The sequence below is a fragment of the Furipterus horrens genome, unplaced genomic scaffold (genome assembly GCF_987537825.1).
Source record: "Furipterus horrens unplaced genomic scaffold, mFurHor1.1.pri manual_scaffold_7, whole genome shotgun sequence".
Classification (NCBI taxonomy): Eukaryota; Metazoa; Chordata; class Mammalia; order Chiroptera; family Furipteridae; genus Furipterus; species Furipterus horrens.
In genome coordinates this window covers 38,901,977-38,925,357 of record NW_028327177.1, presented here as the reverse complement: position 1 = coordinate 38,925,357, position 23,381 = coordinate 38,901,977, and the positions used below count along the sequence as shown (strand labels likewise).

At 32.7% G+C, this 23,381-nt stretch overlaps 1 protein-coding gene across 2 annotated transcripts in view; it reads right to left on the bottom strand.

Annotated features, from left to right (window-relative positions):
- Positions 1-626: 626 nt before the first annotated feature.
- Positions 627-23,381, bottom strand: part of MYBL1 (MYB proto-oncogene like 1) — a 33,936-nt gene continuing 11,181 nt past the window's right edge. Inside the window, exons 4-16 of one of the 2 annotated variants that reach the window (XM_090283617.1) lie at positions 21,907-21,999; positions 20,596-20,816; positions 18,858-19,032; positions 16,646-16,717; positions 16,033-16,137; positions 8,978-9,211; positions 7,560-7,928; positions 5,563-5,705; positions 4,946-5,060; positions 4,033-4,149; positions 3,836-3,940; positions 3,212-3,391; positions 627-1,097 (exon numbers count right to left, since the gene is read on the bottom strand). In XM_090283617.1, the coding sequence (XP_090139743.1) occupies positions 969-1,097; positions 3,212-3,391; positions 3,836-3,940; positions 4,033-4,149; positions 4,946-5,060; positions 5,563-5,705; positions 7,560-7,928; positions 8,978-9,211; positions 16,033-16,137; positions 16,646-16,717; positions 18,858-19,032; positions 20,596-20,816; positions 21,907-21,999 (2,058 nt within the window). In that variant the 3' untranslated portion in view covers positions 627-968. The remainder of the gene's footprint in view (positions 1,098-3,211; positions 3,392-3,835; positions 3,941-4,032; positions 4,150-4,945; positions 5,061-5,562; positions 5,706-7,559; positions 7,929-8,977; positions 9,212-16,032; positions 16,138-16,645; positions 16,718-18,857; positions 19,033-20,595; positions 20,817-21,906; positions 22,000-23,381) is intronic. The other variant, XM_090283618.1, reaches the window with a different exon arrangement.

Genomic DNA, 23,381 nt, shown 5'->3' with positions numbered 1-23,381 from the left:
GAAAATATTAAATTATTATTTAGTATATTTTTTGGAACTACTTTATAACCAACATGATTTAAAGGGCATAGTGCAATATTTAGGTAAATGTGACATACAGTATAGATCTGTATACTCTGTAGCTATAACTTACTACTATTTCATACTTAAAAGTCAAAACTGTTCTTTAATATGTCAGTTGTAATAACAGGAAACAACACTGGCTTCTAGACACCCTGTCTAGGTATAAATATCTACATTTAAGCTTTAAAAATGAAAATAAATTATAAAAACAGACTTTCCAATTTACAACGTCTTTTTGCTCCTACATACTGTACAATACATTCAACGAACTCTCAGCTCTTCTGAGATATATGAAGAAAATACTGACTCTTTACAAAGGAAAATACCCTTTTTCCATGCTTTTTGTTTTTAGTACTATGCTCAAATAAATACATTTAACACTGTAGTTAATTGTTTTTGAAAAATACCAAAAATTAGTAGTGCAACTTTCTATTCTTCCTTTAACTTCTTTTCCATTGTGTTTCTTTGTAAATGGCAGCCTAAGTAAATCAGCACGCAGGCAAAAGTATTTCATAAAACCATGTGTGCTTCCCATACATAGACTAACTTCAGAAATCACACATCTATAACAAAACTGCAGCATTAAGAGAGTAGAAATATATCTTTTAAAGAAAATGTGTGAGAATTTACTTTTAGAATATCCATGAACATTCCAATATAATTTTTCATCTTGTTTTTTAAAAACAATTTTTTAAAATCTCATCTCTTGAAAAATAAACTATGAAATTGCCTACCCCTTACTTAAGTGGCTTAGCTTTCTGCCTGCTAAGTATGAAAAAAGATGCAAACAGTTTTAGGGATATATTAAAACTTTAAAAACAATTAACTGACAAAAATTTCATTGTAACCTAATTTAGTACAGAATATAATAAGGGAACGGGGCACTTCATCAGATTTAATAACAATTACAGTATGAGAGTTCTTGAAGTGCTGCTGGTAGCTGTGTAAGTGCTCAAATATCTTCTTGCTTGTTCAGTCATGATAAGTTGGTCTTCTGTCTTCCCATAAACCACTGTTTCCCATTCACAATTTGACTAGGAAGGAAATATTAATAGTAACATTAAAATTACTAAAATATTTAATTATACCACTTCACAAGTACACTTTTAAAAATCAATTACTTTAATTGATTGGACCTTTGATAAGTAGTTAAAGTAAAAATGTTTGGATAATGATTCTTTTTAAATGATGTTATGTTTTAAAAATACATACTGAGCCCTGACTGGCGTAGCTCGTCGGTTGAACATTGTCCTGCAAAGCTAACGGTTGTTGGTTCAATTCTCAGTCAGGGCACATGCCTGGGTTGTGGGCCCAGTCCCTGATTGAGGTGCAAGCGAGAGGCAACTGAGAGATGTTTCTCTCATACATTGATGTTTCTCTCTATTTCCCCCTCTTTTCTCCTCTCTAAAAATAAATAAATAAAATCTAAAAAGAAAAATGGTGACCATTAAGTCACAATTTAAAAAATGCATACTGAAATATTTAAGGTCATTTTTAAAGCTATCTATATTGTTACAAGCCTGTACAAGCAGTTTAAAAGTTTTGTCCCCACAACTTCCTGCCCATCCCGCCAATCAAATCAGTCTTAACATGGAAAGAAATGTCAGTCTTTATTGCTTCAAAATTTAACAAAAGATTGAAAGGATGTAATGTCAAAAAATGAGCAAAGAATGCTTTATGTCTTGCAAATTAGGAAATGCATTCATATCTCAAAGTCAAGTTTATGTTTGTTTTATTTGTTTTCTGCCTTTATTATAAGGGCTACTACATTATAGAATGACCTGTTATGTAATAAATTTTCCTGAAAAGCTTTGCGTTCAACACATGGAAATCAAATCATTTTAAATGGATTAAGAGAATATGCTACAAGGCCCTTTGATGAGCAATGGCTCAAGACAGAGATGAGGTGGCCATATTTGATGGCCCAAGATGTTTTCAAGAAATCATTCCTGCAATCATTGTGGTGTAAAGAAAACTTCCTCCTCAATGAACTCTCAAATTCTTTGGACTAAATTCTTCAGATAAAATAGTAAAAATTTTCCATCCTTCATGTGCAGCTACATAACAGCTGCATAGCAACAGGAAAAAAAAAGGATTTTCTTTTACAACTTTTGAGCCAAGAAGTTCACTGGAAACCATTACACCAACAAAATCAAGTATAAACTGTTCCCAATCACTTACCCCTTCAAGATAGCAATTAGGGCAATACTTATTTGTAATAAGGGAAGAGATGCCAGAAGTGGATTTAGGTATCTTTAGTTTAAAAATGAAATAATATGCACCCTATGTTCATTGCAGCATTATATACCATAGTCAAAATTTGGAAGCAGCCCAAGTGCCCATCAGTAGGTGAGTAGATAAAAAAGCTGTGGTACATTTACACAAGGAATACTACTCAGCCATAAAAAAGAAGGAAATCTTACCTTTTGCGACAGCATGGGTGGACTTGGAGAGTATTATGCTAAGTGAAATAAGCCAGTCAAACATATAAATACCCTATGACTTCACTTACATGTGAAATCTAATGAACAAAACAAACTAACAAGCAAAACAGTGACAGACTCATAGATAGAGAGCACACTGATAGCTCTCAGAGGGGATGGCTGGGTGAAAAAGGTGAGGGGATTAAAAATGAAAACATAAACCCTCATAGATGCAGACAACAGTATGATGATTACTACAGGGAAAGAGGGTAGAAGGAGGTAGAAGAGGATAAAGGCAGGATAATGGTGACAGAAAGAGACTTGACTTGGAGTGGTGAACATATAACACAATATACAGTGATACATTATAGAATTGTACACATAAAACCTATATAATTTTATTAACCAATATCACTCCAATAAATTTCATTATAAATAAACAAACAAATAAATAAGAAAGAAAAATAAAATAAAATGAAATAGTGCTTAGGAAATCACAGAAGAGTCTCTGGCTACAACTCTGATTATTTAGTTTATATGTGCCCTGATGAATGAGTCATTCAAAACCCAAATCTAGTTAAATGACAAAATAATAATGAATGTTTAGGTACTGTTGTAGTCAATGCCATTTTTTTAAAAAAAGCATAATTTGTGATCAGTAAGTCCAAAGTGATAATTGAATGAACAACAACAAAAATCATTAAAAGAAATTTATAAATTCATACCTGAAGATTCTTTTCCAATGTGGCAAATTTGGGAGTGTTAGGGTTTGGTTTCTTTTTATTAAGTGTATATATTTTGTTGGTTGAATTAATATCTTGTTTTTCAGGAGTCAAGTTGCACCTATTATCATTTATTTCCAGTAATGGTATCATTAATAAAGATGTTGTAAATATATTTTCTGACTAAGAGAGAAAAACAAAGAAAGAGGAAAATAAAATAACAAATTCAAAAACAGAGACAAATAGAGGGACTACTGAGTAAGCAGTTGTGGAATCCCAGTTCATTTTCCTCCAAGAAATCTTTTAGCTCTGATGAAATGCCTAGTAATGTAAACTTCTAGTAAAATTAAATATTTCAGAAATGAATCAAAGATAAATATTGAAATTTAAAGTTTTAAGAACTACCACTTTTTGACAGCATACATAAGAGACCCAACTCCTCTCAAAACAAAAAACATAAAAAGGAAGCAAATAAAATATTCTCTATAGTTAATATCTTCTTTCTGAATTAGGCAAAATAATACCAAAGGGAACTTTATATAAATCTCTAATGAATTGACCAACATTGATTAAGAAACAAAAACCACCAGGACTTAAAGCAACCATTAAAAAAAATGCTTTACAAACCTGTGTGTCTGAAATGTCTTCAGTAGATAGTTGAGTACCTGGTTCTTCTTTTTCCCAATTATCTAAGACTAGTGATTTTCTGACTTTCTTCAAAGAAGCAGTATGCTAGAATGAATAATTTATAATGAACACATTATAGGAAAGTCACTTGGACATGATAAGGCTTTTATTAACAATAAGTAATACTAAAATATCACCTCTTGTTTGCAGCTTTTGTAAGCAGATTCATCTTCCTCTTTGAGGAATATATCTGTTCCAGTTTCTTCTTTTAAAACTTCCCGAATATCTTCTTCCAAGAAGGCAAGTGGCTGTGACTAAATTGTTTTTTAAAAGATTTTTAAGAAATCTTTTATAGCAATTTTTTTTTTCTCCCTATATGTAGAAACCCATCTTTTATACTTTTTCCTCCCAGTCCCTCGTGATACATAATTGAATAATTAATGAACTAATCAGTTTCATGGCAAAAATAATATTGCACATTGCAAGCATTGAGTAAAGTGTGGTACTTTCTTCACATATGTATGTGAAAGCACAGATGACACTTCCTATCTCTATTCATTAACTACTATTGCTAACACTATTATTAAAATTATTTTAATAGCAGCAGTTAATGAAGCACATACTATTGTACTTGAAACAGCCTCACCAGATTTATTTCTACTATCACTTTTATCTTTACCAATAACTCTCTGGGGTGTGTTTTATGATCTTCATTGAACAGAAGAGGAAACTGAGCCTTAAAGAGATATTCTGATCAATCAGTTTAAAAAATATTATTAGAAAAGTGCTTATGTATATAAAAATATTAAAATTATTTTATTCTATTACTGATAACCACTACTTAAACTACTAAAAGGTTGGTTTTAGTGTAAGAAAAGAGCTCCGCTGACACTTGATTGGCCTTCTCTAGATGCTACAACAAAAATAAAAAGTTAAAACAGGTCAAGCAACAGTTTATAAGTCAAAAAAAAGATGAACATAAATTCAAACTTATGAATCAAGAGATAAAACTTTTTATCAGTTTCAGTGAATACCTTTTCTAAAAAGATAAAAATCAAAATGTGTTTTTATTAAATTAGGAAAACTCTTAAAAATAAAGAGTATACATACCACAATTTTAAGGGGTCCATATTTTTTCTCCTGAGCAGCAAGTGCATTCTTAAAAGGAGTAGGTGTTCTTGGTGTGGTCCCCAATATAGATCTTCTAATTGTTGGTGTTCTAAACCTATTCAATCATTTAGATATTTGTATTACAGTCAAAATTTGACTTTATGAAGGAAGGCAAAGTCATGATAAGAAGCATACACAAAATTTTTCCTGTATACATGCTTTATTTAAAAATTACAGGACTACCTACATAAGGTATGCCTGCTTAAACCAATTCTTATTCCAATCAAAGATTTTTTTTTCCCCTATAAAAGTATTTTGTAGATGTGATTAAGGTTTATAATTAGTTGACTTTATTTCAATGACCTTAAAATGGAAAATAGAACTAATGTGAAAATGTTGTCTTGCTTGAGTTAGAAGTTTTAACAAGTGCATTTAGCTGGTTTTTGGTCTCCTGTAGATAAACATAAGGTTATGATTTTGTTTTCAATTCTAAGTCCCATATGGATAGGGATTATGATATATGCATAAATGGACAAAAACCTAATAATCTACTCTTGAAATTGTGCTTCTTCTTTTTTTTTTTTTTTTAAAAACAAAATTACTTAATACCTACTTACCCTACATTTTCCTTTTGATCTTTGGGGGTTGTTTCCTTATGAAGAGGAGCTGTAATGAGAACTTTCTGCCCACAAATAGGGGTTGATGTAAATGAAGGATTTTCTATATTAACTTGTTCATTTCCAGAGCACGTGTTGAAAAACTAAAAACAGAAGAGTTTAAAGACAATTTCTAGAACATCAAAGTCCCTGCATAACCATTAAACTGATAATATTTGCAAATTACTCTCCAATTCCTCTTAGAAAAGGATTGCCAATAATACCACATTTATGCTCCACTCTATGAAAATTAAGCTCCAGGAGGGCAAGAATTTTTGTTTTATTCATTTCTGCCTTTCCATCAATTAGAACACTGTTTAGCACATAATAGGCATTCAAGAAATAGTCATTTAACACATATTCAAAAGTTACAAAACAATATAAAAATTTTTAAACAGTATATTCTCAAATAGGAATCTAGAAACCATAAATTGCTGTGTTAAATGTAACAGATCAACAGATCTGTATAATAGTACAAATGAAAAAAAGTTTTATTAGTTTATTAGTAAATGATCTTAAGTGTCCTTCCCTATGAGAATACTTTGAATTCAGAATAATGATTTGCTGATGAGAAATACAGCTGTCTGGCAAATTTGCTTATTTACAACACAGCTCAGAACCCTAAGCGGCCAAAATTGGTATCACAGAATCCATTTTCCAAATAGCATGCTTTACTCATTGGATCTTAACTTACACACAGTTGTGAAATACTAATTTATTTTTGAAGCCAATAGTTTAGAAGCAGTGGTAGAAAGAAGTGGAAATTGCTGGAAGGCTATTTATAAGCAAAGTGAATTCTAGCTCTATCGTTTTTAGTTTCTAATATCTGCAAAATCCCTACCCCTAAGATTAGCTAGCAGTCAAACCCTCTTAAAACCCTGTAGCGATACCCATCCATTACAGGATAAAATCCAAGCTCTTTGCCATTGGATATAAGGTCTTTTTAATCATGCCTCACCTTCTCAGCCTTGGATTTTACACTTGAACAAAAACTGCTAATGTGTAAAGCCCTATAAATAGAAAATTGTTAGTGTGCCCAAGCATATTTCTTCTTCTAGGGGCTTTATAACTTTGAGGGCTAGGGTGAGGGTGGGGGTGGGGATTGCACTATCACATTGTATTTTGCAAAAATGACACCTCTTGAAGGGCAGGGAAGGCACAATTTTCAGAAAACATAGTGATTGTGTCTTGCCAGGTCTTCTTCATATTCCTAATGTCAAAACACCTCCAACTGGGGAACTGACGTGGAACCTAATTATGTACCCTGACTGGGAATCGAACCAGCGACACTTGGCTTGCAGGCCGACACTCAATCCACTGAGCCACAGCAGCCAGGGCTACAACTTGCTTAACTTCTGAATTTTATTCCACCTACCTCCTAAGGTTTTTTGGAAGAGGATTAACTGAGATGCTATAATAAAAGTGGTTAGCATGCAGCCTAGAACACACTTGTTCATTAAGAAAGGCACAGTTTGCCCTAACACAAATATCAGCTGCCCAGGAACACAACTATAGGAAAAAGCAGGTAGTTCTTGATACCCCTAGAAAAATCTTCTGACACATGAAATTCTTACAGTGAGCAGTCATCTATGGATATATATACACCTGATATCTGCCGAAAAGTTAGAACACTTGATATCAAGTTCAGCTCTGCCATTAGATAACTTGGACAAATCATTTTACCTTTCTGGGCCTATTTCCTGATAAATCCCATTAAAGATGTGGAACTAGATTCTCTAAAACATCCCTTTTATATCTTAAAATTGTAAGACACTCTAATGCCACGACTATACTTTGTGAGATACCTTCTGATTTATCAGAGCTTAGCATGCTCATATATACATTTTAAGTACATTATCCATTTTTATATGATATCAAAGCAATGAACTGCTAGCAAGGATATTAAAGATGTAATTTAATGTAGCTCAGCAATATTTGGAAAGAAACAACACTACTACCTGTGAAGGAGAAAATGGTAGTGTTTTCACCGGTGTATGTTTTAATGCTGCATTACTGATATCACTGAATGAGCCATCGCCAAGTTCACTGCTGGGGGACTGACCCACTCGTGCTCTTCTCTTTTTTCTGAGAATGGTCGGTGGAGTACTAAACTTGGCCACACTTGGGGATGTTAAAGGAACAGCCTCACTTTCTGCACCATTACAACTGTTTTTTTTCTCTTCAAGGACAAGGCTGACGTTAAGCTGACACTCCATGGCACTTTCATTGTGTTGAATTCGCATTAGTTTAACTGGAGTGGACTTGACAGGAGAAGCAGCAGCATCAGTAACATCAAAACTGGTAACATCACTCCATGCTACAGGATCCTGCAATAAATTAAAATTCTTAAAGTTAATGCTACAACCTAGTTAAAACTGATATTGAACTTGGGATGATTTTCACAGTTAATTAACTACTCATTTTTATCAATAGAACTGCTTTCCTTTCCTTGTTCATCTTTTTTTAAACAAGACCATTTGAGAGGAACAGATTATGGTTTTACTATTACTCCAATTTGGAATATCTCAAAATAACATTCCATCTAGTTCAGAAGCTGAAGCTTACTGTTAATGTACTTTTTTAAAAAGGAACAAATTATTTGTTATTATCAAAGAGTATAATTCATCATAAAACTTCACACTCTACTCCACATCAGAAAAATATTAACAAATTCTACATAATCGTTTGGTAATGTGTATGGGACATCTTCAAAATTGTCATACACTTTGATCCAGAAATTCAATTTAACCTAAGGACGAAACCATAATTTTGTAAAAAGCTTTACATAATACATTTTGCAATTTGTAATACTGAAAAACTGGACACCATTACCAATAATATAAGTACGCTGGGTAAATAAATTTATTATAGTCATATGATAGAATACTACGAAGCCATTAAAATTCAAGTTAAAAAAAAAGTTAAGACAACAGACATGCTCATGATGTGTGGGGGGAAAATCCACAAACATAAGTGTATCGGGCTTTTAAAATATATGAATATGTTTTATATGTATAGGATATAGCCTGAAAGGAAATACTTCAAATTAGTAACTCTTGATTTATGGAAGATTTTAATTTTCTTCCTTCCAGTTTTCTCTAGCTCCCAACTATCGCTAACATATTTGTACAACTTGTATTACAAAGAATGAATTGGTAAATTTTAAATTAAAAAAAAAAAACTACACAAGATACATACTGAGAAAGATTTATATATTTTTCCGAGAAGTCAATGCAAAATATCAGATTGAAATTAAGCATGACATACAAAGTAATGCTTAACATAAAACTGGTCAGTGGCCATTAAACTGAGTTTCTAAACATGAAGCCATGTAACTAAAATTGAACCTTTGGTAATCTCATAATTTCATACTTACAGATTCAATAAGTTGTAGAGTCTCTGCAAATTCTGGGATGGTCTGTAGAGAGGACAGCACAGCATTTGCCTCTACGGACAGGAACTTTGTGGGTGAATTCTGCTGAGCAGTCAGAGTCTGATTTTCATCCATACTGTAAAACTCACTAGTGTGCTCCTCGAGGCTATTTAGAGTATTAGATGTGCTATCATCTATGAGGAAACTACCAGACCAGCTAGAAAAGCTTCCAGGATGCTAAAAATACAAAAGAAATTTGAATATTATTTGTCATTCTCAATATAAGCATAAAATTTGTATTTTAAGTAAGAGGTTTTTTTCCCTAGAACAACATACTTTATAACATTTCAGCTAAAAATATCATAGCAAATATATTGTCTTTCCTAAAAATTGATATAAATTTTTTTCATTAAACTACATATCTTGACTATTTCTTTTTTCTAACTAAATTTGTTTTACAATTTATAAAATCATGGTGAGATAATACAAGCATGTATATACAACATAAAGTAAAAACTCCTAGAATCTGGCCTCTACCTTTCCAACTTCATCTTCCAACACTTCCTCCTGCCTGGAAATACCCAAGTATAGTACTTGTGATTCCCTGATGAGTTAGTCTTTTTACCCTGGAATACCTTTGAACGTACTGCGGCTCCCTTCATCTATAGAATGCTGTCCAGCCTACTGACCAGGAAAACTATTCCTCATTTAACATAAAGTTCAAACATTAGAAAGTATTCCATCTGACCACTCTCACCCATTCCAGGTATAATAATGACCTAGTTCATTTACTTTGCTAATACATAATTACTGCCTATCTTTCAAGACTGTGCTCAAATATAATTTCTTCCAGGAATCCTTCCCTGACTACCTAACTCTCAGTTAGGCACCTGTCCTATGTGCTCCCATAAAACTTTGTGACTTATTTTAACAAAATATATCCTGTTTCCTGTCTGCATTCCCACTACAGAGTAAATCCTTTGAGGTCAAGGACTGTGTCATTTTTCTTTCCCTCGCTAATGATGTACACTGGGCAATATACTTATCTTTGAGCCCAGTTTCCTAGTGTTTCATAATTAAAAAAAAAAAAAAAAAACAAGAAAAGAGACCTGGAAGAGTCATAATTAACAAACAATATGTAATTTGAGAGCTGTTAAGAGAGTAGATAGATCATAAGAGCACTTACCACAAAGAAAAAAAATTTTTTTGCACGTATATAAGATGATAGATGTTAACTAAACTTAAGTTGTAATCATTTCACAACACATGTAAGTCAAATCATTATTCTATACACCTTAAACTTATACAGTACTCTATGTTAATTATAATACATACTGGGGGAAAAAAGAAGAACAATATTTTAAGTGTACTGCACTGTCCAATAAAACTTTCTGAGGTGATAAAAATGTTCTACATCTGAAGTTGCTCATATAAGCAACCAAAATGTGGCTAGTGCAACTGATGAGCTTAATTTTTAAATCTTATTTAAAATCAAATGTGGTTGATTCTAAGAAGCACCAACAAACAATAGGAGTCACAAAAATGGGGAGACAGAGAAACAACCCCACATCGAAAGGAAAGGTAGAATCCCCAGAAAGAGTGATAAATGAAATAGAGGGGAGCAAACTATCAGATATGGAATTCAAAACATGGCTTATGGAGAAGCTCAATGAGCTCAGTGGAAACTACAAAGAACTCCAGAAAAACTACAAGGAACTTATTGAGAATTACACCAGCATGAAAAAGGACATAGAAACTATCAATAAGAGCCTGGAGGAAATGAAGAATACAATCTCTGAATTGAAGAACACAATAGAAGGAATTAAAAGCAGGCTAGAGAAAGCAGAAGATCGGATCAGCGAGCTGGAGGACAATGTTGACAAAAACTCCCAGACAGTGCAACAAAATGAAAAATAAACGAACAAGACTGAAGAAGTTCTAAGAAAGCTGCAGGATAACATGAAACATAATAATATCCGTATCATAGGAATTCCAGAAGGAGAAGAAGAAGAGCAAGGGATAGAAAACCTCTTTGAAAAACTAATGACAGAAAACTTCCCTAACATGAGGAGAGAAAGAGTCATGCAAGTTCAGGAAGCACAGAGGGTCCCAATGAAGATGAACCCCAACAGGCCCACTTCAAGACACATCATAATTAAAATGCCAACATTCAAAGAGAAAGAGAGAATCCTAAAAGCAGCAACAGAGAAACAACTAATAACATACAAGGGAGTTCCAATAAGGCTATCATCAGATTTCTCAGCAGAAACACTACAAGCCAGAAGGGAATGGCAAAAAATATTCCAAGCAATGAAAAACAAAGGCCTACAACCAAGAATACTCTACCCAGCAAGGCTCTCATTCAAAATGGAAGGTGAAATAAGGAGTTTCCAAGACAAAAGAAGGCTAAAAGAATACATCTCCACCAAAGCAGCATTGCGAGAGATGCTAAAGGGTCTGCTTTAAGAAGATGAAGAAACAGAGAGAGACAGTGAGGAACACAAGTACAAAGGGGGAAAATGACAATGAATAAGTACTGAAAGAAAGAAGGAACTTCTACCACTTGCAACATTGTTGGAACTAGAGAGAATTATGCTTAGGAAAATAAGCCAGGCAACGAAAGAAAAATAACTTGTGCTATCACCTATTACAGGAAACTAATGAACAACACAAACAAATGAGCAAAATTGAACCAGAGGTATGTAAACAAGGAATAAACTAACAGTAACAAAGGGGGAGATGGGAGGGAGAGAAGGAGGTAAGAAGGGGAAGGGTCTACTCAAAGAACATGTATAAATGACCCATGGACATGGACAACTGGGTGGGGACTGAATGTGGGAGAAGTGGGGGCAGGGTGTAGGGAAGCAAGAGGAAGAAAAAAGTGGGACAACTGTAATGAAAAAACAAACAAAGAAAATTTTTAGTGGGGGAAAAAATGAAAATATAAAGAATAGAAATGCAAGTTCAGTGAATATTACAAGGACAAGGATTTTCCTTCACACTGTATATTTTTCTCCCTATCTGATCCCTCCAGAGTTTGGCATTCTAAAGAAGTAAGTAATGACATAAGTTTCTTTGCATAAAACTAATAAGACCAGTTGTTAATAGAGGTTTTGTTTTTTTTTTAACTAAGACTTTGACTGGAATGTCATGCCTAAAGGAGACATGCTTGGGCTTTGGTTGTTACCAAAAAGCCCTGAGGAACTGGGATTGACTTTCAAAGGTAATAAAAGTCCACGAGATAAAAGGCCTGGTACCTTGGATGGATGCGCGGTCCATGGCAATCTTTCCAGGGAAGGAATGAAGGTTGTTTTCCTGAAAGATGGCTGGATGGGACCTTAAGGCACAATGGAAAACTGGAAGGACTTGGAAAAGACAAGTGTTTACAGGCAAGGCTGAATGCCAGGTATGTGGTTCTGCTTCTGTGCCTTTAAGGGCAGACTGAAGGTCACCCTAAATATTCCTTGCGTAAGTTCCAGCAAAGCAGAACTAAAGATCATAAAAGTGATCATTTTCTGCTCTTGTTGTGTTTATGCAAATGAACAGGATAAATTAAAAATGGATTTAATGCAGTTCCTTTAATGACAAGGAGAGTAATCTTGGGGACAAAAATCACGATTCAAGGAAAATCACAATGCTCAGAGGTAGACTATAAAGTAGTGCAGCTAACCGTCTTTAAAGTTTCTTTTCATTTAAAATTTGTTTTCATTTGAAAGTTAAACTATGTCTGCGGCATTATCAAAGATGTTTAATTTACAGGCAAGAAAAAAAAAATCAAATGTGGTTAGTAACTACCATATTTTAAAGAGAACATTGCCTCAGTCCAGAGGAAGCATTCAATAAATTGTACCTAGTACTATTAAATATAAAGATTGCTAGAATGTACTAGAGACTCACAATAACAAAATGTTACATTTCAAGTTAAGTAAGGTGACAAAACAAGTTTTCAACAGTGTTGCAAAAGAAGATCCACCTGTTTTAAAGTTTCCGAAAAAATATAAGAGAGTAAAGCAATCTTATATCATTAGCATTGAGTTTACAATCACTTTCTGAAGAGAGCTTTTAACCCATATTCATTTCAACTGAGTTTGCAGGTAGGAAAAAGATTCATCAAGGGAGATCACTGGATCACTGGAAAAACCATAGGTCTGCAATCATACACACCTGAATCCAAATCCCTAACAATAAACTGCCTACTTCACAGAGATAAGGATTACCAAAAATTCATATAACACATCTACAATGGATCTCAGAAAAATAGTAGCCATCATTATCATGTAATTGTTAAAAATAAATAATTTATTCGTCTGTGTGGAGTCTATTCTGCTGGGTGCAGCAACTTTTCTCTAGAATCTAGAATATCCAACCTCCTTATAAACCAGTTCTTTATGAGAGTGGATTTTAGATAGCAAGTTCTTTAAAAAAAAAGCCCCTTTTCCCTTTTAATGAAAAATAAAAATATCTGAAAAATAAAAATTGGTTTAAACATGATCTAATTATGTGACTATCTAACCATAACTATTTATTTGTAGCTGCTTAATAAAACCAAAATTAATCTTAAAATAAGCACTCTTCAGGTCTACCTATTTGCCCATGGTTTTTTGTAGTTTCAAAACAAAAACTACTCTTCCTGTGGTATATATCTTGTCTATTATAATTAACAAGTATCATTTTATTAATGCTCTTTTAAATAGTATAAAGACCTCACCAACTACATCATAATACTATTTCAAGATCTCAAGTTATTTTATTTAGTAATTCGATATTAGTTCCCATCCCTCTAAATGTATTATCCCCTCATTCAGCCCCAAACCAAGGAAATCCCTTTCTTAAATGTAAAAAGTCTCAGGATATTAAAAATTTTTAATTTTACTTAAGCACAACCTTTTTTCCCCTCTTAATCCATCTAGCATAGGCTATATAATTATCATTGTTAGAATGATAACCATATATCCTAATTAAATACTAACAGTTGTTCTTATCAACTAAATCTCAGAGATAATTCTTTTCACACTTGGTAACTAAAACCCAACATCCATATAAAAATTTCTTTAGAGAGCATAAAATCGAAATGTTCTTTTTCTTCACAGCATTTTTATATGGCAATGACGAACTAACAGAAAGGGAAATTAAGAAAATAATCCCATTCACAATTTCTTCAAAGAGAATAAAATACCTAGGAATAAACCTAATCAAGGATGTAAAAGACCTGTACTCAGAAAATTATAAGACACCGAAGAAAGAAATTAAAGAAGATAGAAGTAAGTGGAAGCATATACTGTGTTCATGAATAGGAAGAATTAACATCATTAAAATGTCCATACTATCCAAAGCAATCTGTAGATTCAATGCAATTCCTATCAAGATTCTAATGGCGTATTTCACAGAACTAGAACAAATATTTCAGAAAGTTATATGAAACCACAAAAAGCCCTGCAGAGCAACAGTGATTCTGAGAAAGAGGAACAAAGCTGGAGGAATCATGCTACCTAATATCAAACTATAAGGCCATAGTAATCAAAACAGTATGGTACTAGCATAAAAACAGACACATTGATCAATGGAACAGAATAGAGAGCCCAGAAATAAACCTACACCTTTATAGTCAATTAATATTCAACAGAGGAAGCAAGCACATACGATGGGCTGAAGATAGTTCATTCAATAAATAGTGTTGGGAGAACTGGACAGATACATGCATGAAAATGAAACTAGACTATCTTCTTACACCAGACACAAGAATAAATTCAATGTGGATTAAAGACTTAAATGTTAGGCCACAAACCATAAAAATCATAGAAGAAAACATGGGCAGCAGAATCTCAGACATTGCTCGTAGCTATATTTTATAGGATATATCTCTCCAGGCAAGGGAAACAAAAGAAAAAAATAAACAAATGGGACTACATCAAACTGAAAATTTTTGCATAGCAAAGGAAAACATCAACAAAATAAAAAGAAAACCCACGGAATGGGAGAACATATTCACCAATACATCTGAGAAGTAGTTAATATCCAAAATTTATAAAGAACTGAAAAAACTCAGCACTAAAAAACAAACAACCCCCCCAAAATGGGCAAAGGACCTGAATAGACACTTCTCCAAAGAGGACATACAGATGGCCAATAGGCATATGAAAAGATGCTCAACGACACTAATCATCAGAGAAATGCAAATTAAAACCACAATCAGATACCGTCATACACCTGTCAGAATGGCTATCATCAATAAATCAACAAAGAACAAGTGGAGGTGAGGATGTGGAGAAAGGGGAACCCTTTTGCGTTGTTGGTAGGAATATAGATTGGTGCAGCCACTGTGGGAAGCAATATGGAGATACCTCAAAAAATTAAAAATAGACCTGTCTTTTGACCCAGCGACCCCACTTCTTGGGAATATATCTGAAAGCACCCAAACATTAATTGAAAAGAACACAAGCATCCCTATGTTCACTGCAGCATTGTTTACAGTAGCCAAGATATGGAAGCAGCCCAAGTGTCCATCAGTAGATGAGTGGATAAAACAACTATGGGGCATTTACACAATGGAATACTACTCGGCTGTGAAAAGGGAAGAAAGTTTTACCCTTTGCAACAGTATGGATAGACCTGGAGAACATTATGCTAAGGGAAATAAGCTAGAGAAAGATAAATACCATATGATTTCACTCATATATGGAATCTAATGAACAAACTGAACTAACAAGCAAAATAAGAGACAGACTCATAGATAGAGAGCAGGATGACCACTAAGAGGGGGACAGTAGCGGGTAGAGGGATTGAGCAAAAAGGGAAAAGGACTCGTGGACATGGACAACAGTGCGGTAATTGCGGGGTGAGGGTATAAGGGGACTAAATGGTAATGGAAAAAATACAATTAAAAAAAATCAGATAACCTTAAAGTTGTAACTTAGAATGACTATTTTTAGTCTATTTAAAAATCTGAAGTTATAATGAATATGATTTCCACTTCCTGACATATGAAAGTCAATGCTAACAAAAATTTTAAAATATAAGACTATAACAATAAAATCTAAACACTTAACCTAGTTTCTTACCGATGGAACTTGCTTTCTTCTAACTTCATTCTCAGCTGACATAAGAAGCAACTCAAGTTCCTTTATTTTTTTTTCCTTATCAGGATCTTCATCAACAAAGGGTTGCTAAAATAAGTAAAATAGAAAAACAGACTCCTTATATAACTGCTTTATTATTATAAGTGTTCTAATTTTTATTTTCTTCTGCAGAACATAAAATCTATTTTTTCTAAAGCTCAATACTACTAAATCCCAAATAGCCAATATCATAATCCCTCTAATACATAAAGATATGATGGTAAATATTTACAATAGAAAATATTTGTGAAATTTAAATGCATAAAAATGTATACTGCATCATCTATATCAATTTAAAAAATTATGTCTGGAGTATTAAATCTTAATATACATTCTTAACCAATTTAGCAAAAATATGTCCATTCACAACCTGAATGTGTTAAGTTGGAAAATAAAAGAACCACCTTACTGCTGCTGTCTTTCAGTTTACATTCGTACAGTGTGGGACAGATAGTATTGTTTTTGTCCTAGTCTTATATACGAGGAAACAGGCACTATTAGATTTTCAAAAATGTTTGAAAATGTTACCTTTGTTTTATTATAAATAAAAAGTTACCTGAATAAAGGCAGAAGTCTGAACATGTTCTATACAATTGCCTTCAGGTGACATATATTGATAGGCCGGGATCTAAAAGTAATTAAATCATTAATATTGTACATATAACACTTTAAAATCTGAGACAAAACACAAAAACTCTTGATGAAATACTAACATTAAAAAGCCAGAAAGTAGCTTTGTTAACTTTGAATGTTCATACCAACAATAGTTTCTTATCTAGTAAGTGCATCTGTTCTCAGGGTCTGATTAAAAGTTTTAACACAGGAAAGATCTATCTTCTAGATGAAGTGTGAGAATTACTTGGCCTAGATTTATCAGCCAACCACTCTATCTATTAACTACAATATCCACGAAGTATTTTTTTCAAATATGCTATTAAGATTGCTCTATTTCCTGGAGAAAACAAAGTAACTGTGTTCCTATCTTTCAGAGGAAGGGATTAGTCCTTTTAAAGCACTCACAAAGATGGAGACTAAAGCAAATTTTTCAGTGTTCGTATCTCCTACCCCTACCACCATCCCATGGCAACCTCTCGGTAGAAAGTTATGAAAATAGAGGCATCTTATATGGCTTGTCTTAGAAAAAAATAAGAATCACTCATGTATTTTTAATACTCCAACAATAGACTAAGAATTATTCTGTTTCTTTTCTAAAGCATCTGTAATAAGAATTTTGAAGTTGCATGTAGTTAGTGTGCAGTGGTGGAAAGAAATATGAGAATGTATTTTTAAACCCTTAAAATATAATAAATCTAAGCATGATACTGTATATTTTCCATAATGGCCTACCTAAATCACTAATGTAGAATCATTATACATAACTTCTAACATTAAATTTAATTTTCACAATGCCTGATTAGCATCAGTTGTCTTTCACTTTACATTTGTACAGTGTGGGATTAGAAACATATCTTTCTCACATCTTTCATTAAAATCTGTGACAGTATTTCAAATCAATCAATTTTTTTCTTTCAAGTAAAAATTAGAATGATCTTTTTAGTAGTTTAAATGAATTCAACTATTAATATATACATCTTTCAAGAATTATTAAATGCAAGGGAAACAATTCTTAAAGTACAAGAAATGTTCTTATCTTTTCAATAGATTTTGACTGAGACTGTTAAACACTCCCTTGGCTCCAAATAATTTTTAAAAATTATTTATGAGTTTAAAAAAAAATTTAAATAACTTTCTAAGACAGAAGACTATTTTAGTTTATGCTGCTGAAATCTAGGACTCCAAAGAAAAATGTAAAGAAATAGACAATAAAAACCTTAAGGTATTGAGTATCAGCAGATAACTATGTCTTCATATGCCTTCCTATTTGTAAATTAAGATGTCATGACTTTCTTTTAAAAATACGTCTTTAAAAATGTCCAATAATGGAATAAAATCAATTCTTAGGCACACTAAGCATAAATTTTTAACACTTAGCCAGATTTTGTCTTTTGGTAGATATATTAAGTCCTGACTTAATTGTTACATTGTGACAAGAACCAAGAATTGCTCAACATGAACAATGTCATGACAGATAGCTCGACAGGGAAATGTGAAACAAACCTTATGAAAACTCCTACTGAACTAATTTCTTATAGGTAGGAAAATGCACTGTAAGGAAAATAGAGTTGCCCTATTATGAACTTGAATAATCTCTACTCTAATGAACATTTTTAAATGAAGACTTAAGTCACTCAACTGGTTGGTTAGTAGGGGGAAGTAAAGTTGAATGCCATCAAAGAACCAGTTATTTACCGCACCCTCCAAAATGATGGCTTGAATGATATTTTACTATTTTCTCCTTTAAACCATTTTATATACAATTACATCTTAGGGATAAGGAATACTACAATTACACAAATTTTTTAAAAACCACAATAGGTGTTAAAGCACACATAACCATTAGCTTTGAATCATAAATGAAGAGGCAAAGAATGGTAGTGTTAGGAATTGTATGTACTAAATTTTTATGTGTAAAAATTGCACATATCAATAAAAGGAAATATTTTAATAAGTTTTTTCCAAAAATATTTATCAAAACAAATAGAGATAAACCTCCACTAATAATTGTTATGCAATATTTTTTCAGCTTGGAAATGCAAATGTCTATTCCCCTTAATATATGTTGTATTTGTCCTATTAAGAAACCAAACACCTTCCCATATAGCAACTTAAGAAATTTTAGAAATAATAAAGGTATTAAAAATATGTGCCTGAACAGGTATGTAAAACTGATTCTGGGTTTGCAAGTGGTCCACTGTTGCACAAGGTTTGTGTTGAAGTTTAGATGAAGATCGTTCTAATTTTATTCCATCTTGTAAGTAGCCCTCCTGTTCCACTTTTCTTCGCATAGTAGAATTCCAATGGTTTTTGATAGAATTATCAGTCCTATAAAATAAAGTGTGTAATTTTAAAAAAGAGAATTCCACAAATTTTAATACTCTATAAAACATACAAAGTACATTTTACAATATTTATGTAAAATTAGATACTTTTTTAATTAAAAGGGCAAACTGTACGTCTATAGGTCAGACACAGTTCTAAGCACTGGAGTTATAGCAGTAAAGACAAAGAAAGTCCCTCTCAAGAAATCTACATTCTCATTGGAAGTGTGGCAGAAGGAAAGGAGGAAGACTAGAAAAACAAAAAACTAAATATATAATAAAAATATCGGTACAATGCAGATCATTAAAGTAGGATAAGAAAAATGAGTAAGGAGTGCAATTTTGACTAGGTAGTCCAGAAAGACCTCTGGGGAGGTGACAGTGAAGCTAAGATCTGAATAATAAGGATAAACCAACCATACAAAAACAGAAAAAAAAGAGCATTCCAGTTTAAGGGCATAGTGAGGACAAAGACCTTGAAGCCAGGAACAAACATGGTTTGAAAAGCAACCACAAATTATAGAATCCTAGTATATTTTTTTTTCATTTTTTAGAACAAAGTATCTGTGGAAGAAAATTCATGGGCTCCCTTTTTACCTGTTTCCTTTATATAAATGTAAATCTTCAACCTACAGATACTTATAATATAAATTCCATCTTTCATAAAGTCTACAAACATTTACTGAGAACCTAATTTATGTCAAGGCCCTAGGCTAGGTTCTATGAACAATAAAAATATGTATGAGTTTAAAAACATCAAAAGTTCCTAGACCAGGTTCAGTGACTTGAAAAAAAAACTGAACATTGTGCTTTAATTTCCTTACCTATGAAAACAGCAATGTCTGCTCTGTGTATTTCACAAGTATATGAAGATTACTTTAAAATATATATAAAAGCATTTCATAAACCATGAACTGCTATACAGATAGAGATTACAACAATAAAAAAAAAAATGCCTATCTTCTCAGTGAGGCAGATTTTCCTGAGGTTGTTGGTCTACTGTACTACTAGGATATATCTGAACCAGAGTAACATAGAGTGGACACAGCACATCACTGCCCCTGAGGGAAATTCTATACTTTAGCCACAGGGATACTCCCATGATGTGAATCATACCATAATTAATTAAGAATTGCATTTTCTCTAATGCACTTTCATAGTTTATTGCAGCCAGTATATTTATTATTATCTGGGCTTATGCACAGAATCCAATACAAAAGAAATCTTTTAAATTCAGATTCCATTCCAACCAAGTTTGAACACAGAAGACCTGCCTGACTGACACTGATATGTAAACATAATTTGGGGAGTGCAGTAAATATTCATAATCCAAAGGCCTGTAATTTTATTGCACATATAACTACTATAAAATATTCCATTACAAAGTAATTATATCCCTTACTACAGATATATTACAAATAGTCTTAAAGGGTTGCTTGTGTTATACAGTCTCAATTTTAATTATAAATAAAATAAGAGTCATCAGATACTTGCCAATATATTTAATAGTAACACAATTAAGATCAAATTTAAATACAGAAAAATGTATATACATTTATATAAGCACCTTCCAGGAAGTAGTTTGGCAATTTCTGCCCAACGATTTCCCAACCGTTTATGCGCTTCATAAATGATCCTGTCCTCCTCTTCTGTCCAGGAAGATTTCTTTACCTCAGGATTCAGATGATTATGCCATCTTTCTCTACACTGTTTGCCTATCCTTCCTTTTAAATGTTTTGCAATTAAAGACCATCTTTTGGGGCCATATTTCTGAACTAATTCAATAACCTAAGAAACAGAAAAACAAAATTAAAAAAAGCATTACCTTGACAGAATGTTAAAAACATAACATAACATGACAAACACTTTTTTAAAAAAATGCATTAAATCCAAGCCACAACTACAACTTAAAAATATAATTTTACCAATAAGTACACTTCAGTAATTTGCCCAGTTCAAAAACTGATCCCAAACTTACTTAAAATACAAGATACTAATTAAAGTGACTTGTAAGTTAAATAGTTTTCATACAAATAATCTTAAATAGCAGTAAAAATGTTGAGACTTATGCATTTTCTAGTCTTACATCTTTAAAAAAAAACAACCCAGAAACTTCAGCTGAAAGCCAAATAAATCAGTTTGGAAGCAGGAAAGATTGTCTTTTCATTTCTTTATTTCTCAAACTGAAAGGATCTAGATCACACATTTTAAAACTTATCATCAGCCATCAAGTAAATCAAATCAATTCTGAGTGTAATGAAGTAACTTTTTTTTTTCAGTAGAAATAAAAATACTCTAATTCTCCAACTACATTAACAATTTTTATGCCCTATGAGACATGAATTAAAGGGTAATTCCAAATAGGGGACAGAAATTCTCCCGTTCTCAGACTTTTATAATACAAAGAATTATCTTGATTAAACCATCCAATGCTTTGGAAATGTGATGCTTTGGTATCTATCTTATTTGAGAGCTCATTATAGGTCAAAAGGGGAAGCTGAGTATGACTTCTTTACATATAATGTTATCAGATAAAATAAAATAAAATTGTTTTTAAAATATTAACTTGATTTTCAGAAAGAAAGTAAACCCTAAATTTTACTAACCTAAGCTCTAAACAAAGTGCTAAGCTGGCAGTATTTTTTACTCCCACAAACCAAACTCTCAGAAAGAGAATTCTACATAAACTTGGTTTGACTCGGTTCATTAAAAACTACATTTCAAGACACAACTTAAATTTCTTATGCAAGCAGCACCCAGAGAACAAAATCAAAGTAACTTAGACATACTTTATGTGTCAAAATAATGTACTAGGAAAAAAAAAAAGCTAATCCACTTACACAGTGAAAAAAAATAAAAAAGAATATGAACATATTACCCTCTGATCTTCCTCTTTAGTCCAGGGACCCTTTATCAATTCTGGATTTAAAACCTTCTGCCATCGATGCTGACACTGAAAATCAGAACGATTCTGAAAGAATTTAGATAAAATCATCTAAATTTGTTATTGAACAACTGTCTTCCAAAATTTATGTCTTACAACCTTAAAAACAAAGTCTTCAAGGATAATGTATTCAACAGCATTCTTTAATATGTAATATTGTTTACATGCCTGTGTCCCAATTTTTTTTTTTTTTTTTTTTGTTAGATTTACTTGTTTATTTTTACAGAGAGGGGAAGGGAGGGAGAAAGAGAAGGAAACATCCATATGCGAAATAAACATTGATCAGTTGCTTCTGGCATGCCCCCAATCAGGGACTTGACCTAAGACACCAGTCAGAGCCCAATTCTTTTTTAATTAAAGTAGTGTAGTGGCAGGACTTAGACTACAGATAAAAACAATATGTACTTGAAATTAAAGTATTTGTTTCTACACTATGCCTTATAAAGCAGCAAGCAGCAAAGCTATAGTACAAAAACTGCCCATAAAAAATGTATATAAGGTTGAGAAATAAAGGAAGTAAACAGAAAACTATACAAAGCAGAAGAAAGAACTCAAATAGCACAGCAGTCTGGATTCATATACTGTAGTTCAGTAGTATATAACTCTACACAATTAAAGAACCCCTCAAGACACTGCTAGACTACTGAATGGTACTTAAAGGATGTTTATAAATAATGACTCTCCCAAGGTATCAAGAAAAAATTAAATATATCTACATAGGAAGTGTGCATTATATACCATTTAAATTATTTAGTTGTTGAAGCTTAAAAGAAAAATGAAAAAACCTTATGTGGAAATATCTCAAACTCCAAAAATGATTAATAATAAATGAAGGCTTATTTTAGTCAATTCATGACCTAGTAACTCCTATGATTTATAATGAGGACAATAACAATAGTAACTTTTCATTAGTGATTCAGTTTACAAAGATATTAGTTAATATATAAGGTCTGTCCAGAATGTATCCAACCATGTAATATGAAAAGCAGACATTTATTGAAGAAGATACAAAGAACATTGTACATAGGACAATGACACCTCAGTACTATTCAAAGTAGACACCTTGGGACCTAACGTAGTTCTCCCAACATCTCTTCCGCTATTTAAAAATACTGCAAAATCCTTAGTTGGAATAACCATCAGCTGGCCCATCATATTTTCCTGAATCTTATCAATGGCCTGAAACTCTTCCCTCTCAAAGGTGATTTTAGTTTTGGGAATAGCCAGAAGTCACAGGGCACCAAATCTGGGCTGCAGGGGGGCTGAGTCACCTCGGTGATTTGATGTTTCACTAAAAAACTGCACAAGACATGATGCATAAGCAGGTACACTGTTGTGATGAAGCTGCCAATCACCAGTTGCCCATAGCTGCGGCTGTTTTCGTTGTATTGCATCTCTCAACCAACGAA